Source organism: Hemiscyllium ocellatum, chromosome 7 (genome assembly GCF_020745735.1).
Source record: "Hemiscyllium ocellatum isolate sHemOce1 chromosome 7, sHemOce1.pat.X.cur, whole genome shotgun sequence".
Taxonomy (NCBI): Eukaryota; Metazoa; Chordata; class Chondrichthyes; order Orectolobiformes; family Hemiscylliidae; genus Hemiscyllium; species Hemiscyllium ocellatum.
The window spans coordinates 80,174,835-80,196,246 of NC_083407.1; the positions used below are offsets into that span (position 1 = coordinate 80,174,835).

Consider the following 21,412-nt stretch of genomic DNA (forward strand, 5'->3'; position numbering starts at 1 on the left):
GCAGAAGTCTTCGTCAAGATTGGACATGTAAAACAATTACTTTTGAGAAAGGAAGAGTAGTTTAGAACTTTTGAGAAGGAGGTTACCCCAGTGTAAGGAGTTTAGCTTAAAAATTCCAGAGCAAAAGTATTTTATTAATCCCTTCAGTGTTTTATCTGAAGCTGAGGATATCTAAGTTCAATTCTATGAAGTCTGTAGGAGGAGACTGAGATTATCGAAAGGGGCATAGAAGTGGCAGTTAAAACAAGTTTTAGATGTGAAATAGAAAGGTATTCTTGTTCATGCGAGTGCCATACAGGAGAGTTCTGGAATTAATGGGTTTGTATTTTGCCATCTTGAAATCTGTAAATTTATGTTATATCTAAATAGTTTGGTTTATTCTATTTTATCATAATCAGTTGTATAATTAACTTATTGTTAAATTCCAATCTGCAGCCTTTTTGTGTTAGTGAAAAATCATGTCATTTAAATTTTAAAAATATCTATCAAGCCAGGTTTTAATCTGGATTCTGACTTGGCTGGTAATAACATCAACTGAGATCATAACATTAAGAGTCACATGCTGCAACTGCCTATGATCTTGCAAACATCCAGTACTTTAGTAATTGATACTTAGAATATAATTGTACCTCACAACTTCAGGATCTTCATTTGTACGGTATTACTGTGTTTGTGGAAATTGTTTAGAAAAATACAATATAATGGTTGATAAAATGATTAAATATGTAGAATTTGTTTAGGTTTTTTAAACATTTGGGCAGTTTCTCTGTAGTCCATGTTTAGCTGAGGTTCTATCGAAATTTCAATTGTTTCTTTGAGTCTGTCAGAAAGAAGTACTTTTGATACTTGGGCTCCAAAACAGCCCCACTTCTATTTTGCCAAGACATTTTTCAGTCTGTATGACTTATTCTTCAGTAAGCTGGAATTTTTCTCACCCTTCCTTTCTTGCATGGGTGAGCATCGTGGGTTTTTTTGCCTTCATTTTCCTCCACCCTAGCATTTAAATCTTGGGAATGTTAGTAGCTAACATTCAGGAAGTTTAAGGGACTACTTCTGTGTGTGTATAGCTCAGTGTTGGGTTTGGATGGTATTTTTCCAATTTTTAGGGAGAATCATCATCTTCCAACTAACTCAGGATTATGATGAACTGTCTGTAACAAGTGAAATCCAACAAGTCAAATGAATAGCCACTTAATCTAATATTAATGTTGGGGAATTGGAGGAAGTGGAAGAAAGATGTTTAGGGCACTTTTGAGTAGCATCAGATGATCCTTGCCCATTTTAACATACAGATGTGACTTTGCCATCTGTCATATGTGTCCTGTCATCGCCACCAATTAAGTATTCCTCATTATATTTAGTACTAATTAAATATCAGTATTGTCTTCTATATTTGTGACTAGAAATAATCAAGGCAACTATTCTATCAACTGAGCCAAGCTGTATTATTATCTCAGTATATAATAGATTTATTGTTGCTACTCTGCCCAACCTTCTGAAGCAACCTGGTAATGGAATTATGTTATTCAAGAGTCATAAACGAATGCACTGGTCAAAAACAAGCATCTAACAATTCTAATCCCATCTTCCAGCACATGGCCTGTAGCCTTGTATGCCTTAGCAATGTCATTGTCCTTAAAAGAAGGCTGTTCATATAACTGCTGCTTATCAGCATTTATTGCATCCCTTCTTTGCCTATTCCATTGTGCAGAGCACTGTACACCATGATAATGTAGCACAATCTGGACTGTACTGGAGGAAGAGATTAATTGATTGATACTTATGTTTCTCAGTCTATAAAATGGTAAATGAGGCATTCATTGTGCAACATTTTAACGCTTGTTGGTCAGTCAGATAGATTTTAACTATCAGCTATATATGTTTCTTGTTATGGCTTAGTGTAGGCTTTTTCCACATGTAATTGAAAGATGCAAATGTTGATTCAAAGATTCATTTTATAATGGAGATCTTTCAGTTGGAAGCAAGTTGTTTTTCATCCAGGCATTTTTGTTAAGCAAACACAATGTGTTTGACACATTTGGATCAATATGTCTAAGTGCTTAAGTAGTGAAGTAATTTAGTAACCCTTAATGACAGTTTTGCATTAAGTGAGACAAACTAGCCCAACTCTACACATTTGTTTAAAATACTTAAACCATCAAATGCATTTAATGGATTTCTGTTGTTATTGTGTCAGAATTGTGCCTCAGCCTACGTTTAAACCATAACTGTTGACTAGCAGTTTTTCAGTTTGAATGCAAATAAAACTTCATTTTTTAAATATACTCATCAAGTAGGTATCCTTTTGTTAATTAGTTTTTTGCTGTATAAGGAGTCTGTGAGGCTGATGTCGACTCTAAGAACACCTTGTTATGCTGGGTCAGTAAATTGCATCAATATAATTGTTACTGCACTACAATGGGATGCCTTTCAAGCTTTGCTTACAAACAATAGCAGTTATCTCGGAATGTAGTGGGTTGTTACTTTGAAGGCCAGATTATGGAAATTGTTCTCCACTTTGAGAGATACTGGAAATTTAAATTGCAGGGGCAATAGACATGAAAGAACGAATACTGGAAACAGATAAGGAATGAATTACTTCATGCTCCACTTCACTATTGTTAACTAACTCAAGTAATATTGACAGAAACTGAGAGATAAATTATTTTCCAAAAATCTTTAAAAACTTTGTGTAGTGTAAATATCTGTGAAGTGTAGTGGGAGAGAAGAAATTAGGTAAGTGGTTAATTTGTTTTTTAATTAAACTGTGGCATCTCATTTGGTCTGTAGTTAGATTTTTAAATGCAAATGGGAAAATTAATATTTGTTACAGAATTTGAGTCGATGTTCATATAATATTTGGTCTGTTGCAAGCTTGAGCACTCTTCCACTGGTGATTCATGTCAAATTCAATATTGCTTTGGAGATGCCGGTATTGGATTGGGGTGTACAAAGTTAAAAATCACACAATACCAGGTTATAGTCCAACAGGTTTAATTGGAAGCACACTGGCTTTCGGAGCGACGTTCCTTCATCAGGTGATGAAGGAGCGTCACTCCGAAAGCTAGTGTGCTTCCAATTAAACCTGTTGGACTATAACCTGGTGTTGTGTGATTTTTAACGCAATATTGCTTGGGTGACTTGCCAATTAAGCTAAAGCTATTTTAAGATGTATTAAGAGGAGGTAAGAAACCTTCTCAGCAAGGGTAGTTCAACAAATCACCATTGTTTAGGTATCACTTGATGGCAAAATGGCAAAAGTAGTTGACCTGCTCACATGGAGCGAAAGTAATAGATAAGAGAAAATGAGGTATTTTGAAAGATTCTTGAAACTACTCTGTCATGTTAAATCAGATTTTTATTGCCATATTTTAAATTTAACTTGACGTACATTTACATCCATTATCAGGAAACTACAAATGAATAAAATCTTGACAAGGTAAATCTTGATTTGACCACATTTTGTGTTTTATGTTAAAGATTGTAATAAATAGTCCAGAATAATTAAATTGTGCTAATGATATTTGTAAGTTTCTTAGATAATTATTTTTACATAAAATAACTGGATAGGGAAGGATCAGTTAAGGATACACTGCAGTCCATGAAACTTCGGAAAGGAAGCATCGGATGTACTTATAGAATATATGAGTAACTTAGAGTAAAAGTTATCATCAAAATAATGGAAAGTTGCAACTATCTTAAAATAATTTGGCACAGAAAGCAAATAAAAAGGCATGCTTTTTATTTTACATTTTGTGCAAATTTTGTTTTTACCCATTAAAGGGAGTTTACTAACTAAACTCTTAGCTAATTGAAACAACCAGTAGTGGGCACCCACAAAGTAAATGAGTGGGCTTTGCAAAGACTCTGTTAGTGTCATGTCTCTGCGTCCCAGCCAGAGAGGGGAGGTGAACTGAGTATTGAGTACAGGAGTTGGGCGATCATGTTGCGGCTGTACAAGACATTGGTTAGGTCACAGGGTTTGGAGGGATATGGGTTGGGTGCTGGCAGGTGGGACTAGATTGGGTTAGGATATCTGGTCGGCATGGACGGGTGGGACTGAAGGGTCTGTTTCCATGCTGTACATCTCTATGACTCTATAAATGGATCCTGGCATTGGTTGGAGGGGCTCACCTGCAGTTAACTACTTGAGGGTGCAGCATTGATAACAATAAGAGGAAACAGCATAGATAGATACAAATAGCTGAGAAGGTTAGTAACAAGGATGTGCTTGTAACATACTGAAGATGAGGATAGAGGACCTCAACAGGACAGAAGAGATAAGTAGCATAATATCATACAGTTATCTTTTAAGGTTCCTGTTGTTCTTCTGTTCAGCACTCCTACAAACAACCCACCTTGCCACTCCAATAATTCCCCTCCAGGCATCTCGTATCTCATGTAAACAGATGGTCACTCTTCACAGATTTTTCTATGGAGGAGAAAGAAAAGCTAAATAACGGTGACCAGCATGACCTTTGTCAGTGACAATTATAATCTCTGTGGACGCCAAAATCTATGAGAACTAAACTAGAATATTGCTGAAGAAAAATCTATTTTAATAAAGCTGATGATCTTGCACACATCAGGACAGTTCATGAGATACCAAAGAACCAATGTTGTTGGATAGCATTTGCAAAATCATCTTAGGTTTGTGAAGTATTACACTTTCAAAAAGTTCGAGATTCAGTTGGGCTCACAGTGTGGCACACTTATGTTGTACCGGAAGTCAGTGTTTGGTTTAAAATGTAAGGAAAGTTTTGCAGTTAAATGTCAGTCATCATTTAACATGTACATTCTCCATGGAAATGCCCCCACTCTGAGTTCACTTACCAACTAATCAGCATTCTCATTCAGCAAAAATGTTATTTTCCTTTTAGTGCTTTTTGAAAATTATTTGCGAGGGAAATCTGGAATCCTTACCTGTTCTGATGTGTGAATCAAGACACAAGCAATTTTATTGACTCAACTGCCCTCTGAAATGGCCCTACTAAGCCACTCGGATCATGGGGCAATTATGGATGGGCAATATCCAAACCAGCAACATTCACATTCCACAAATAAGCTTTTTTAAAAATCTTAAATATCCACTCTCTCTGTTCTGAGGAAGAGTGACCCGATCCTAAACATTAACTGATTTCTGTCCACAGATGCTGCCAGACCTGCTGAGCTTTTCCAGCAATTTCAGCTGTTGTCTCTTTCACCCTCAGCTTTCTAGCCCCTGTCAAATATTCCTTTGCCTAACAAAGGAGCAACAATCTGGTTTCTTCTAACGAAAATTTTACAGCTAGCTTTTAAAATTATTTTAGGCCATTATTTATTGCCCACCCCTAATGGCTAAGAGGGCAGTTGAGCATTAACCACGTTGCTGTATGTCTGGAGTGGCATATCGGCCAGTCCAGGTAAGAATGGCAGGTCATTCAGCATGAAGTCATAAGGGAACCAGATCTTTTCAATGACCATCAAAGTAGTTGCCATTAGACCAATTTCTTACTACAGATTTCTATCTAATTCTGATTTCATGATCTGCAATGAGTCAAACTCATGTCCTCTGAATATTAGTCTGGTTTCTGGATTATTAGTCCAGTGACATTACTGGTCTGCCATTTCCTCCCTCCAGGATTACATTTATGCATTTCCCTACAAACTGGTGTTTTAATTGCTCTTTTCAGTAGGGGTGTTTTTGGGAAAAAAATCACAGATTTTGAAACTACAATTAGTGCAGACAATAGCTTGTAAAGGTAGATTTCATTGCATAACACACACTCAACTGTAGGCAGTCTCTTTCCATGATGCAGCAGATGCCAGCAGTGATTCGCCATGAAAGGCGAAAGGTACTCTGACATGTCAAGAGATCTGACCGTTGCTTTTTGGGGTCGTAATCTCCTTCCAGCTGAATCTATGTCCTTCCTAATTGCCCTATGTAGTGGCATGCAGCTGAGGAAAAGGGACTGTTGGTGGTACTATTACATTTCTTCTTATCCCTCATCAGAGGTATGAAATGGATCTTCACCTTGGAGCTGAACTGGCTATTTGTTTCCATAGGTGATATCAGATTTGCTGAACGTTTCCAGCATTCTCTTTTTACTTCAGATTTTCTGCAGGCACATAATTTTGTTTTCATCATGAAAATGTTTTATTGAGTGGATTTTGAGAAACTGTCTACCTCCTTCGGTCCAAACTGGAAAATTAATATATAACAGTCACTAGATCAAAGTATTTAGAAGGAATTTCTTCACAGAGATAGCTACGCACCTTGAATTCTTTGCCATATAGAACATTTGAAAGAGAGTTCAAGGCTTCCCAATCTGTGGATTGTGACCCTCTACAAGTTCACCAGGAGCTGCTGCTGAGCGCCCAAAGATCACTGACAGCTGAGAGGCCCTTTAAATCATTGCAGTAGGTTTTAATACTGGGAACGGCCACACTGTCCAATTCTGAAAGTGTGAAAATCCAAAGGAAAGATAGGTTCCTTTTCCTTTAAAACAATCTACATTAATAGCTCTCCCCGCCACCACTGCTCCTTCTTCACCATCCTCTATCACCACCAAGTGAGAAGGAGCTCTCCTCTCCTTCTGTACTCTTTCTCCTCACCCCACTGTCACAGGTGTCTTGGTCGTGTGTGTGTATATATATTTTGTATAAAATAAGAATAGAATAATGAATTCATAATAAAAACCGGTTAATACGAGAAAGAAAAATGGGAAGATTAAAATATTTACCTTCTGGTTGAGTGTTAATAGGCACACACCTGCTGGACAGACTGATTAGTTTTGTCGTTGTTTTAGTACTAGGACTTGTTTTAGTAGCCCCGTGTATGGCAGGGAAAATTAGAATGGTAGAGGGAGTTATCCAGAGTTCTTCGCAATCACAGAAGTATTACCCCACAGATCGAGGACATTCAATTTTGCCTGTCAACCCATGCCATAAAATCTCTGTATCCACAACCATCACATCTGATCCTTCTAGTGGATCAACTTCTTCGTGTAAGTGACTTTTATTGTTTTACAGATTTTAGCTGCTTTATCAGAGTTATCAATGTTGAAAAATCAAATGAAAATTTTGTGATTTACAAATATCCAGTGCAGGAAAATAAAAACCATTTTAACTTGAAGGGTACACGAGTATGGTTCTGACTGGCCTAGCAAATTAAGTCTTAATGATTTGTTCTGATTTATTTTGCTAATGGGTAAGCATACTTGACACTCAATGTTAGGGTGAAGCAGATGACAGTTGCAGCATTTTTAAAAAAAGTTTAATGTATAATTGCTCCAGTTACAAATGTGCATGAACGATGAATCAAGAATTATCTTTTTGGAAATGTTGGTTTAATATTTGAGTTGTTCTCAGCGTACCTAATGATTATTAAACAGAGTGTACACTAAACTAGAATTTGTGATCATTTATTTTAAATATTACACTTGTGCAGATCATGGCATCAAATAATTGTTTCTTTATAGACTTGTGTTAGGGCAGAAAATAAATATGAGCACAGATAATTACATGATGAATTAATTTGCATTTGATGTGAACCGTGTACAATTTTATATTATGTTAGAATCCAGAGACAGTATATCCCTGTTAGGGTGAAAGGAAAGGCTGGTAGGTGTAGGGAATGCTGGATGACTAGCGAAATTGAGGGTTTGGTTAAGAAAGAGAAGGAGGCATATATGAGGTATAGACAAGAGAGATCGAGTGAATCTTTAGAGTATGAAGTCAGTAGGAGTATAATTAAGAGGGAAATCAGGAGGGCAAAATGGAGACATGAGGTAGCTTTGACAAGTAGGGTTAAGGGTTTTTACAAATACATTTAAGGACAAAAGGGTAACTAGGGAGGGAATATGGCCCCTCAATGATCAGCAAGGCAGCCTTTGTGTGGAGCTGCAGGGGATAGGGGAGATACAAAACAAGTATTTTGCATCAGTATTTACTGTGGAGAAGGACATGAAAGATTTAGAGTGTAGGGATGGTGACATCTTGAAAAAATGTCCATATTACAGAGGAGGAAGTGCAGTATGTCTTGAAACGCATAAAGGTGGATAAATCCCCAGGCCATGATCAAGTATACTCTAGAACTCAGTGGGAAGCTAGGGAAGTGATTGCTGGGCCCTGTCTATGATATTTGTGTAATAGATAGTCACAGGTGAGGTGCCGGAAGACTGGAGGTTGGCTCATGTAGTGCCACTGTTTAAGGAAGTTGGTAAGGGGGGAAATTCAAGCTGACGGCAGTCTGAAAAGTCTACTGTGTTGGGCTCTGTACCATATACTGAAAAATGTGTTGCTGAAAAAGCGCAGCAGGTCAGGCAGCATCCAAGGAGCAGGAGAATCAACGTTTCGGGCATAAGCCCCTTCTTCCTGAAGAAGAGCTAATGCCCGAAACATTGATTCTCCTGCTCCTTGGATGCTGCCTGACCTGCTGTGCTTTTCCAGCAACATATTTTTCAGCTCTGATCTCCAGCATCTGCAGCCCTCACTTCCTCTCTGTACCATATACCCCAGGCACGGTGGACTTCTATACTCCTCTCACTAGCCGCCCCTGAGAAAAATTGTTAGTATAAAGCAGGCAAAAATACCTAGAATCTTCTAAATTTGGATTTGGAGGCTTTGGTGTTGAGATGAAGATGAATAAAGGAAAAGGAGCAAAAGGTGTAAAGCAGGCAGGGCATTACCCTACTGTGTTGGGCACACCCGCAGCCACTGCTTCGACTCCCGTGGTGGCGCCTTTGAGCTCGGTGAAGCAGCAACATTTACTCATGGAATTTGCAAAACTTCATGAAAACATTGAAACAGCGCTGTAGCCAATTTCTGCATGCTGAAAAAGCATGAGCAAGAGACTCGGTCATTGGATCAACGTGTGGAAGCAATCGAGTAAGGGACCGAGGTGTCAGAGACTGCGACAGAGCTCCGAGGGGCAAATCTGAACCTTTGAAGACCATGTTCGGGCCCTGCTGAAACAGGTTGAAGACTTTGAAAGCCTAGGTCGGAGAAAAAGCTTGCGTGTAGTGGGTCTTCCAAAGCATGAAAAAGGCAGGAGTCTGGTCGAGTTCCTGGAGAAGTGGTTCCCAGAGTTGCTGGGGCTGAAGATCTAGTCGGGCCGGGTGAGTGTGGAGTGGACCCACCAGATCGCGATGCACCGGTCTGGGTCTGATCAATACCCCTGCCCGATTCTAGCACTATAAAGAAAAGCAGTTAATAATAGAAACATTCAGAAGACTAGGAAGAGAGCCACAGGCTCTGGTAGATAAAGGTTCAAGAATAATGTTTTCTTTTCGTGACTTTTCTGGGGCCATAATTAAGAAATGGAAGTCTTTTGATGATTAAAAAAAAATAAGAGACTTAAATATTCAATATTCTCTGAGGTACCTGGCAGTATAGCATTTTAATTATGGGAATCTCACCTCGGTAGAAAAAGCAAAAGAATTTGTGAACTCTCTTGAAATAATTGACTTGGACTGAGGGGAAAAGAGGAAACGATTATTATGGACAATGGCATAATTTTTTTCCTTCTCCACTTTCTTTGTTCTCCCTTTTTGTGATTTCTGGTCTTAGCTTGGTATTGCTTTGGAGTAAAATATTTGGTTTGTTTAATATTATATTCATTTGGTAATTACCTGTTTCATTTTTTTCCTGGGTGAAGGGTGGTTACTACTTTGGTGTAAAGATGCATGGGATTGAGGTATGGAGGGGGACGGGAGGGCATCCATTGTTAACTTTCATGAGTGTAAATAACATTGCCTGGGTTTGGGACATAGCCTCAACTGAAAGATGGCAGGATGATTGTGAAGTTGGGAGTGAATGCCCCATGGCAAGGGGGGAGATCTTTAGTGACTTTTGGCTTGTTTTTATTTGTTTAAGTTAGGAGTAGTGGATAGTTTTTTTTAGTTTTAGTTTTTGTAGGGATAGTTTTAAGGTTTGATAAAGTCTGTGTTTTTTCCACTGGCTGCACATTGAATGGGCTTCTTCCTCACAGGGAACCGCAGGCTATAGTGGGCAGTCATGATTAGATAGACCACATCGACACTCTAAAGAGTAACCCACCCAGACCCATTCCCCTTCCTTATATATACCCCTGACTAATGCACCTAACACTATGAGCAATTTAGCATGGCCAATTCACCTGGCTTGCACATCTTTGGATTGTGGGAGGAAACTGGAGTACCTGAAGGAAACCCACGCAGACAGGGAGAATGTGCAAACTCCACACAGACAGTCACCTGAGGCTGGAATCGAACCCAGGTCCCTGGAGCTGTGAGGCAGCAGTGCCGCTCTGTTGTCATGGCTAACAATCTCTTCAGATGGTACACCTGGAGAATATAAAGGGGAGCCATTCCCCCATTAAAAGGAAAAAGGTGCTGTCAAAACATAAGGAGGAAAGGTTGACATTGCTCTGCTATAAGAGACAAGTTTAACTGATTGGGAATGTATGAAGTTACAGCAGGAGCGATACAATAGGATATTTTTCTCCTCCTTTAACTCCAAAAGCAGAGGAGTGGCCAGACTGTATGAAAGCTGAAAATGTGTTGCTGGAAAAGCACAGCAGGTCAGGCAGCATCCATAGAGCAGGAGAATCAACATTTCGGGCATGAGCCCTTCTCAGGAGAATCGGAACCCACTGCCCGTGGCTGAACACTTAAGCTCCCCCACCCACTCAGTCAAGGACATGCAAGTCCTGGGTCACCTCCACCGCCAAACAGTTACCATCTGATGCCTGGAGGAGGAACGCTTCATATTCCTCCTCGGGACCCTTCAACCACAAGGGATAAATACTGATCTCAACAGCTTCCTCATGACCCCTCTCCCCACATTATCCCAGTCCAAAGCCTCCAAATAAGTACCGCCCTCCAGTCCCATCCATTTGACCTATCACCTTCTCCCTCCCCTTCATCCACCTATCGCCTTCCTAGGTACTTCCCCTGAACCCCACCCTCCTCACATTTATCTCTCAACCCTGACCCACAAGCCTCCTTCCTGATGAAAGGTTTATGCCCAAAACATCGATTCTACTTGGATGCTCGGATGCTGCCTGACTGGCTGTGCTTTTCCAGCACCACACTCTTGACTCAGGTAATGGAAACAGTATGGGTAGAGTTAAGGATCAGCAAGGGACACACCAGACTCTTGTATGAATTGTCTACAAATCTTCAGATAGAAATAATGAGGGTGTATTAATACAGAGATCAGGGAAGCAAATAGCAAAAAAGGTGGTTATCATGGGAAATTTAAATGTACAAATAGGCTGGAAAAGCTGAAGTGGTAAAGATGAGAAGGTGATAGGTCAAATGGATGGGACTGGAGGGCGGTACTTATTTGGAGGCTTTGGACTGGGATAATGTGGGGAGAGGGGTCATGAGGAAGCTGTTGAGATCAGTATTTATCCCTTGTGGTTGAAGGGTCCTGAGGAGGAATATGAAGCGTTCCTTTTAAGTGTCAAAGGAATATATCATGTTGGACTTACTATTGAATACTAAACCAGTATTATTTAATAATCTGATGAGAGACAATCACATAATTAGTGATAATTATTGAGTTTTGAAATAACTATATTTGAAAAGAGAATCTCAAATCCAGGTTTCAGACTTAAGTAAAGAAAAATTTTTAGAATTGAGAAATAAATTGACAGCAGTAAATGATTTTGAGATATAAATCAACTGTGAACTGAATGGTAAAACTCTCTCTTGAGGCGTTGAATGATCTATCCTAATTGTAACTTATCCTAAGTACCTAGATACTCAAGTTTTAAAAATTATAGTGGCAAAAAGCAAGGGTATTTATGGTTTCTTTTCCCCCATAGTATTTTAATATATGTGACATATTTAAAAGCATGAGTCAGTAGTGGAAACAAATATGAATAAAAACCAAATATGCTTTTTTGTGTTTTTCTATCTTTTAGGTGAAGTCAGTGATCAATCTTCTCTTTGCTGCATATACTGGAGATGTGTCTGCACTTAGAAGGTAATATTTAAAGTTGAACTTCAAAGATTGCTTCATATGTGAGGCTACATGTTGTTTAGCTAATTAAAAATGGTGCATGGACTTGTGTTTGTAAATGCTTCTATAACGTCCTCTTCATGTTAACTTTTTTTTGTCAGTATGAAGCAGCCCAAAACCCTGTAAGTTTTCAATTATAAGAGAAGACAGGAAACCCACCAGTTCCATTTAGATTTGGTGAATTCTATGCATGTTCAGCCTTCCCTGGGTGAATAACCATTCTCAGTTAGCAGTTGAAGAACAAAAAAAGGATTTAATAAATCACAGTTGTTATTGTTACCAAAGAGCTATGACAAAAATCTAGTCTCTTATCCAGCCTATCGGTCACAAATTGATGTAACAGCTAAGCTATAGAGCTGCAACTGTATTAACTATTTTGGCCCACTGAGTACAGTAGATTAAAAAGAATTATAGGGGACATTGAGTTTTGTTTGCCATAGCAATAAATGCTATCTCGAAATAGCTGTAGTTCCCATCTGTTGAGGTCACACATTTAGTGCAAGTGGAAGCTTTATATTTGAGTGCTATTTTAGTTACTGTATTTGAAAAAGATTGTTTTCTTAAGCACTTTAAAAGCATATGTTTGAATGTAATGAGCTGTGAGTGTACTGAAATAATTGTAAACCTTGTCGAGTCCAGTATTTTTCTACTTTCTCACTTGTTGAAAGCTTTTATGCATTGCTGTATCTATTGTTTTTGGCTCTATTCATTTTTTAACAAATCTGTCATAACTGAGAAAATAAACTGCTCATAGTGAGTTGTAAATATCCTAATTTGAAAGCTACCGCTTTCTGTATGGCAGCTTTAATCGCTTAATGCTGGATTATCGTGCTATATTTACAAAAGATTCTAACAGCAATAGAAGGGGATGCATCTCTTTTTTTTTAAAATTTGCTGTCTATTTTGTAAATAGGTGATGTAGTTGCTTTGAGCTTTGTTTAAGCTCAAGGTTTGAATGGAATGTACTCATTTTCAAATTAATGGAGGATTTGGAAACTCAAAACAAAAATTGAGAAGACAATTGGCAAAGCAGTTAAATGCATATCTGGGAAGGATAATCTATCATCAGACCAAACTTCATATAAAATAAATTTAAGCATTGCAAATAACTCTATATAAATCTTATTAAAATTCAGAGGACTAGTGATATCCTTTGCTGTTTACATTGCTAATTTCTGATGTAAGCTGCGTTTTCTTCCTGTGATAAAATAAGAGGTCTTTATCAAATGCTGCCATATAAGGTTGTAGGAGGAAGTAGACATGTATACAAAGGAGCATAGTCATACAGCACAGAAACAGATCCTTCAGTCCAACCAGTCCATGCCGATCATAATCCCAAACTAAACTAGCCCCACCTGCCTGCTCCAGGCATTTATCCCTCCAAACTTTTTCACTTCATATACTTATCCAAATGTCTTTTAAATGTACTTGTAACCACACCCTCCACTTCCTCAGGAAGTTCATTACGCACGCGAACCCCCTCTGTGTTTAAAAAAAAATTGCCCCCATGTCTTTTTTTTAATCTTTCTCTTCTTAGCTTAAAAATGGGCCCCAGTCTTGAAATCCTACATCCTAGTAGACTATTCAATCCATCAAGCCTGTCCCACCATTCAGTACGATCATGACTAATCAAAGACTTCACTGTCTTTTACTCACCCAATCCATACAACCCTATATGCCACAGGTCATCAGAAATCTATTGATCTTTCCCTTAAACCTATTCAAAGATTATGCTTCCATATTCGACCATGGTACAGAATTGTAACGGTTCACAATTCTCAATAAAATAATGTCATCTTGGACCATCAAGCTATTCCTTTTTATTCTTAAATTGTGTCCCCAGGTTTTAGACTCTGACCAGGAGAAACCACTCTCTATCCTACTTTGTAGGTTTCAATGAAATCATCTTTCAAATCATCAGAGAATATAAAGCATAGAATGATAGAGCTGTACAGCATGAAAACAGACCTTTTGGTCCAACTCATCCATGCTGACCAGATATCATACATGAATCTAATCCCATTTGCCAACATTTGGCCTATATCTTTATAAACTTTCCTATTCATATCCAGATTACTTTTAAATATTGTAATTGTACCAGCCTCCACCACTTCCTATGGCAGCTCATTCTATGCACCACACTCTGCATGAAAATGTTGCCCCTTAGGTCCCCTTTAAGTGTTTCCCCTCTCATCTTAAACCTATGCCCTCTAGTTTTGGACTTCCCCACCCCAGGGAAAAGACCTTGGTTATTCACCCTATCCATGCACCTCATGATTTTATAGACTCTATCAGGTCGCCCCTCAGCCTCCGACATTCCAGGGAAAACAGCCCAGGCTATTCAGCTTCTCATTATAGTTCAAACTCTCCAACCTGGGCAATATTCTTGTAAATCTTTTCTGAACACTTTTGAAGTTTCACAACAACCTTCCTATGGCAAGGAGACCAGAATTGCGCACAATATTCCAAAAGGGGCCCAATCCATGTTATGTACAGCTGCAACTTGATTAAGTTTCTTGAAAAAGTAACAAATAGGATTGATGTTGGCAGAGCAGTGGATGTGATCTAAATGGACTTTAATAAGGTGTTCAACAAGGTTTCTCATGGCAGACTGGTTAGCAAGGTTAGTTCACATGGAATACCGGGAGCACAAGCTGTTTTTATACAGAACTGGCTCAAAGGTAGAAGACAGAGGGTGATGGTGAATGGTTGCCTTTCCGACCAGAGGCCTGTGACCAGTGGTGTAGTGCAAGGATCAGTGCTGGGTTCACTGCAATTTGTCATTTGTATATATGATTTGGATGTAAACATAAGAGGTATAGTCAGTAAGTTTGCAGATGACACCAAAATGGGTAGTGTAGTGGGCAGCAAAGAAGGTTACCTCAGAGTACAATGGGATCTTGATCAGTTGGGCCAGTGGGCCAAGGAGTGGCACATAGAGTATAATTTTAGATACGTGTGAGGTGCTGCATTTTTGGAAAGGCAAATCAGGGCAGGACTTATACACTTAATGGTAAGGTCCTGGGAAGTGTTGCTGAACAAAGAGATCTTGGGGTGCAGGTTGATATTTCCTTGAAAGTGGAAAATGACGAAAAGCAGTTGATTATAAGGGAAAACCATGGAACTATAGACTGGTGAGCCTGACAACAGTGGTGGGCAAGTTGTTGGAGGGGATCCTGAGGGACAGGATTTACATGTATTAGGCAAGGACTGATTAGGGACAGTCAACATGGCATTGTGCATGTATTTTACTAACTTGATATAAGTTTTTTTGAAGAAGTAACAAACAGGATTAATGCTAGCAAAGCAGTAGACATGATCTGTATGGGCTTCTGTATGGCGTTTGACAAGGTTCCTCATGGTTGACTGGTTAACAAGGTTAGATTACATGGAATACATGGCGAATTAGCCATTTGGATATAGAACTGGACAGCGGGTGGTGATGGAGTGTTGTTTTTCAGACTGACCAGTGGGTCCACTGCTTAGTTTGCCCAATCTCTCGTCTTAGGACAGTCTTGCCACTTTGGAAATGCATCTGGTGAGCCTTTGTTGCACAGTCTTTGTGGCAATAATATCTTCCCTGAGATATGGAGAGATAAACTGCACATAGTACTCCAGCTGCTGTGTAATCAAGCTCATGTACAGTTGAAAGAAAACTTCTCTACAAATTCGAAATCTCACTTTAAAATAGTCTTTGCTCTCCAAAACATATGATTGTATTTTAAACATTTTGCAGTTACTTGGTTAGACATCTGTCTAATGTAGCTGTTCAGTTTGAATTTTCCTTGTATTTCAATATTCCAGATATGGAGGATGCATGTAATACCTTCCGATTAGTCCAGCATTTGTCTCAAATCAATGATGACTGAAAGGGCACTTATGGTTTATTGTGGGCTTGACTTAATAGACTTACAGTTCTAGGTGGTGTGTTTTTGTAAGAAGAAACTTTTGGTTTTTGTTGAGTTGTTTTAAGGTAGATGAGACTGCTAAAATAACCTTGAGCCAAAACAAAATTGTGTCTCAAGGCCTCAAGCATTAACTTTATTAGCTCTTTCCAATAATTATTGGAATCGATGGTCACATGAAAAAGTGACTAGAACTGGAGAAACTAGAAAGGATTTAGGTTCCACATATATTAATAGTTTGCATTTAAAATAAAACATTGTGGATTATTTTCATTTTCTATAAATGAAAAAAAAAAGTCATTTTAATGTTTTTGTCTTTGACCAGGAAAAAAACTGTCAAAAACGTTTTTTTTTGTTCCAGATTTGCTTTGTCTGCTATGGACATGGAGCAAAGGGACTATGATTCACGAACAGCACTGCATGTAGCAGCTGCAGAAGGTAAATTTCAGTTGCAGAAATAACAAGCCCTGAAGAGCCAGATGATGTAGCTTAGAGTTTAATTGTGTATTTTGATTTGTAGGTCACGTGGAGGTGGTTCACTTTTTGTTAGAAGCATGCAAAGTAAACCCATTTCCTAAAGACAGGTGAGTTGGTCTTAACCTGACACTATTTTAAGTTGCATAAAAGCAATAAATTGTGCAAAATCTGCCCTTTAAATTAGGTCTCACTAACTTGATATTGAAAAAAATGGAAACTGCTGGAGAAGCTCAGCAAAAAAGGAGGATTCTGTGGAGAGGAACAGAGGTGAATGTTTTCAAGTCCAAAACGTCTTTTCTTCAGACTGGAAGGGAGGGTTGCGGAAAATGTGAAAGTGATAAGTTTTTTTCTGTAGATAGAAGTGAGGCGGAGCCAGTAGAACAGAACGTCAGGTTAGGACAGGAAAAGGTGTTGCAAAGCAAAGGACAATAGCAGAATATTGGTGGCTCTGCTATAAGCAAGCAAAACCATGTAAACAAGGTATTGGTGGGATGTGCAATCAAAATGGAGGATGGTGTTCCTGGCCCAAGGTTGTTGAATCACCATTGACTCAAGAAGGCTGTAAAGTGCCTAAATGAAAAATGAAGTGGTATTCCTCTAGTTTACACTGGTCTTCAGTGGGACACCACAGCAGGCCTAGGACAAAAATATGAATGTAACAGGGTGTATTGAAATGGTAGCTACCTGGAAAACCAAGGTCATGCTTAGAGACAGAGCAAATCACCCAATCTGTGTTTTGTCTCCCCCATGTAGAAAAGACAGCATTATGAGCGGTGGTTTACAGGAGAGTAGATTGAAAGAAGTACAAGTCAATTACTGCTTCATTGTAAAGGATTTTTGGGGGCAGGAGGAGGTAAAAGGGCAAGTGTTACACCACCTGCAATTGCACAGGAAGGTGCTGTAGGAGACAAATGAGCTGATAGAGGAATGGACGGGGCTCACAGAGAAATGTCCCTTCGGAATGCTGAAAGGGAAGGAGGTGTGAAAATGTTTGGTGGAATAATGGAAATGGTAGTGGATGGTGTGGGAAAGTGAGGACTGGGGAACTCCACTGTGGTTCTCATTGGTAGAAGAAGTGGCGATGGCAGAAATGTTGGAAATGGGTCAGACATTGTTGAAGGCCCTGTCAACTACAGTGAAGGGGAATCCTTGATTTAAATCAGGCATGCCGGATTATGTCGTCTTAACAGACAACCCCATCATCATCCCTGGATACATCCTATCCCACTGGCAGCACAGCAGTTTACACTCAGGTTGGAGTTGCCCTGGGAGTCGTCAATATTGATTCCAAACCCCAGGAAGTCTCATGGCTTTGGGTTAAACATGGTCAAGGAAACCTTCTGCTAATTACCACATACCATTCCCTCTTCAACTGATGAATCAGTGCTCCTCCATCCTGCAAAGACTATGGACCTTGATAGCATTCTGGCCATAGTACTGAAAACTTGCATTCCAGAGCTTGCTGCTCCCCTAGCCAAGCTGTTCCACTACAGTTACCCAGGTATGTCCTGTACACAAAAAGCAGGACAAATCCAACCCAGCTAATCATGGCTCCATAGGTCTTGATCATCATCAGGGTGATGGAATGATCATAAACAGTGCTATCAAATAGCATCTGCTCAGTGACGTCCAATTTAGGTTCTGCTAGGGCATCCCAGCTCCTGATCTCATTACAGCCTTGGTTCAAATATTGGATAAAAGAGCTGAATTTCACAGGTGAGGTGAGAGTGACAGCTCTTGACATTAAGGCTGCTGCAGCTCTGCAAGTCCATAGTGAGACCACACTTGGAATATTGTGTCCAGATCTGGTCACCCTACGATAGGAAAGATACAGAGGCTTTGGTGAGGGTGCAAAGAAGGTTTACAAGGATACTGCCTGGACTGGAGGGTTTGCCTTATGAAGAAAGATTGAATCAGCTCGGACTTTTCTCTCTGGAGAGGAGGAGGAAGAGAGGAGACCTGATCGAGGTAGACAAGGTAATGAGTGGAATAGATAGTCAATAGCCAGAGATTTTTCCCCAGGGCAGGGTTGACTGGTACGAGGGGCTATAGTTTGAAGATATTAAGAGAAAGGTAAAGAGGAGTCGTCAGAGGTAGGTTCTTTATGCAGAGTTGTGAATGCATGGAATGCGTTGCCAGCTGTGATGGTGGAAGCAGCGTCATTAGGGACATTTAAGCGTATGCTTGACATGCACATGGATAGCAGAGAGTTGAGGGGTGTGTAGGATAAGTTATTATATTTTATATTAGGATTAAACCACGGCACAACATTGTGGGCCAAAGGGCATGTTCTGTGCTGTACTTTTCTATATTCTATTTGACCAGGTGGGGAATCAAGGAGCCCTGGCAAAACTGGAATTAATGGGTATCGGGGGCAAACTTTCTGCTTGGAGTCATACCTGGCACATAGGAAGATGGTTGTCATTGTTGGAAGTCAGTCATCTCAGCTCCAGGACATCTAACATGGTCTAACATATGAGGAACGGCTGAGGACCCTGGGATTGTATTCATTGGAGTTTAGAAGATTGAGGGGAGACTTAATAGAGACATACAAGATAATACATGGCTTGGAAAGGGTGGACACTAGGAAATTGTTTCCATTAGGCGAGGAGACTAGGACCCATGGACACAGAATTCGAGGGGGTCAATTCAAAACAGAAATGCGGAGAATTTCTTCAGCCAGAGGGTGGTGGGCCTGTGGAATTCATTGCCGCGGAGTGCAGTGGAGGCCGGAACGCTAAATGTCTTCAAGGCAGAGATTGATAGATTCTTGTTGTCTCGAGGAATTAAGGGCTACGGGGAGAACGCTGGTAAGTGGAGTTGAAATGCCCATCAGCCATGATTGAATGGCGGAGTGGACTCGATGGGCCGAATGGCCTTATTTCCACTCCTATGTCTTATGGTCTTATCTCTGCAGGAGTTCCTCAGGGTAGTATCCTAGGCCCAACAACCTTTAGCTGCTTCATCAATAACCTTACCTCCATCATAAATTCAGAAACGGGGATGTTTGCCAATGATTGCAAAATATTTAGCACCATTCACACTCAGATACTGAAGCAGCCTGTGTTTAAATGCAAGAAGATCTGGACAATATTCAGACAAAGTTCAAGGCGGCAGCTCACCACCACCACCTCAAGGTCAACTAGGGACAGGTAATAAATGCTGGCCAGCCAATGATGCCCACATGCCATGAATGATTTAAAATTTTTAAAAATCAAGTAAATTTGATTGGAATGGATCTTCTCTTCATGAAGGCATACTGACCCTGCTTGATCGTGTTATGTATTTCTAAATGCTTAGCTACTGCTGTTATTGTAATACATTAAAATATAATAAACTTACCCAGTAGCAGATGTTCAGTTAACTGGCATATAGTTACCAGTATTTTTTTTAAACTTCCCTTATTCAATAAGAGTGTCATGTTAGCAGTTTTCCAATCCTCTGGGATATTTCCAAAATCTAAGGATTTTTGAAAGATTATTATTAATGTTTGTTCTATCTCTGCTCCTTCATTTAGTATCTGATGATGCATCCCATTGAGTTCTCTAACTTGTGTGTTTTTAAAAATATTTTAGATGGGGCAACACACCAGTAGATGAGGCAATTCACTTTGGCCACCATGACATTGTAACAATCCTTCAGGAATACCAGAGCAAGTACATGCCCACAGAGGACTCGAACAATGGAAAAGAAAAACCCTCCAAAGAGAACTTAGATAGCATGGTATAGTTCAATACTATCAAAGTGTAATTTTGTTCTGAATTATCAAAACTAAAGTTTGAAATTTGTAAAAGTGTTTTTTTTTTCAAGCAATTATATTCTGGTGTTTTAGGCTTGGAACTTTTTTGATGTAGTCTTAGAAAATTATAGTTAAAATAGAAAGGATTGCCAGTATTCAATTCGGGGCCTGAGGTCTGACTCTTACAATGAACTCAAGTGTCATGTTATGTCAGTTACAAAGAAAAGTAGAACAATCTCTGTGTGAATTTAAGATTTCATATGGCTTCTAATCAATTATAAAGTTGCCATGAAGTCCTGAATGATTATTAATAGTGGTAATCAGTTTAAATCAGTCAGACACTTGGGCCGTTAATACTGGGAAATATCCAGCTTTAGTAAACATGTAAGAAAATTATAGCTGGCGTATTCTGTAAGTAACCCGTTGGAAGCATCCCTGTAAAATGTGAATATTAGTATTCAGTATTAGGATTTTGTCCAGATGTTTTACAAGTAGAGCCTATTTTACTTATTTTGAAATGTATATTGTTCCAATCGTGTAAAAGTGTAGCAGTGAATCAACAGTGCAGTCAGCAGTAACAGTGCATATTTGTTTACTAAAATTTGTTTATATATTTATTAAAAATACATTCAATATTAATATCATGGCTAAGAAGTATAAAAGTCCAGATTCAAAGTGTGGGTTATGTAACTGTTATGTTGCCTTTGATTATTGCTTTGACATTATCCATTTAGTATAATTAATTTATTTTTAATTTCCTGTCAAAATACTGTTTCATTCACTAATTTACTTTTCCCCTGCCTCTTATAAGGTCCACTAAATGGAAGAGGCTTCATGTTTCATTACTGTAAATGTTTGTAAGTAAAGGTTTGAAACAAATGCAAATGATTCAATGTCAAAAACATTGTACTATCAAATTCACATTTTTTTCTCAGAAATAGGAATACTTTCAAAGTTTTTTCTAAATTATCAGCAATTTTGGAATAAATATTCTTGAAAATGTAATTGTTTTGACAGATATGTAAATAGTTACTGGCATTTTGAACATTTTTAAAAAGTAATAATGCAAGATTTTTTTTCTTGTGTTGGAACTGGTCCAATAACTTATAGTAATGTATTTGAAAACTTAGGAATGCTGTACTTCAGAAAAAAGATGTGTCATTACTGCTTTTCAGGGTAATTAGATTGTTACTTGTAATAAGATTTGACTATTTAATACAACTTAATTCCATTGGGTCATATTAATAGTCTCTGAACTTTACAAAAGGAACCAATTTCAGACTGGTTTACATACGGTACGCTG

General features: G+C 38.9%; 1 protein-coding gene across 1 annotated transcript in view; it reads left to right on the top strand.

The window, feature by feature from the left end:
* The window catches only part of glsa (glutaminase a), a 119,976-nt gene extending 99,035 nt beyond the window's left edge, over positions 1-20,941 (top strand). Inside the window, exons 15-19 of the mRNA XM_060827376.1 lie at positions 11,891-11,952; positions 16,255-16,331; positions 16,414-16,477; positions 19,946-20,093; positions 20,921-20,941. Coding sequence (XP_060683359.1) covers positions 11,891-11,952; positions 16,255-16,331; positions 16,414-16,477; positions 19,946-20,093; positions 20,921-20,929 — 360 coding nt within the window. The 3' untranslated portion in view covers positions 20,930-20,941. The remainder of the gene's footprint in view (positions 1-11,890; positions 11,953-16,254; positions 16,332-16,413; positions 16,478-19,945; positions 20,094-20,920) is intronic.
* Positions 20,942-21,412: the final 471 nt, after the last annotated feature.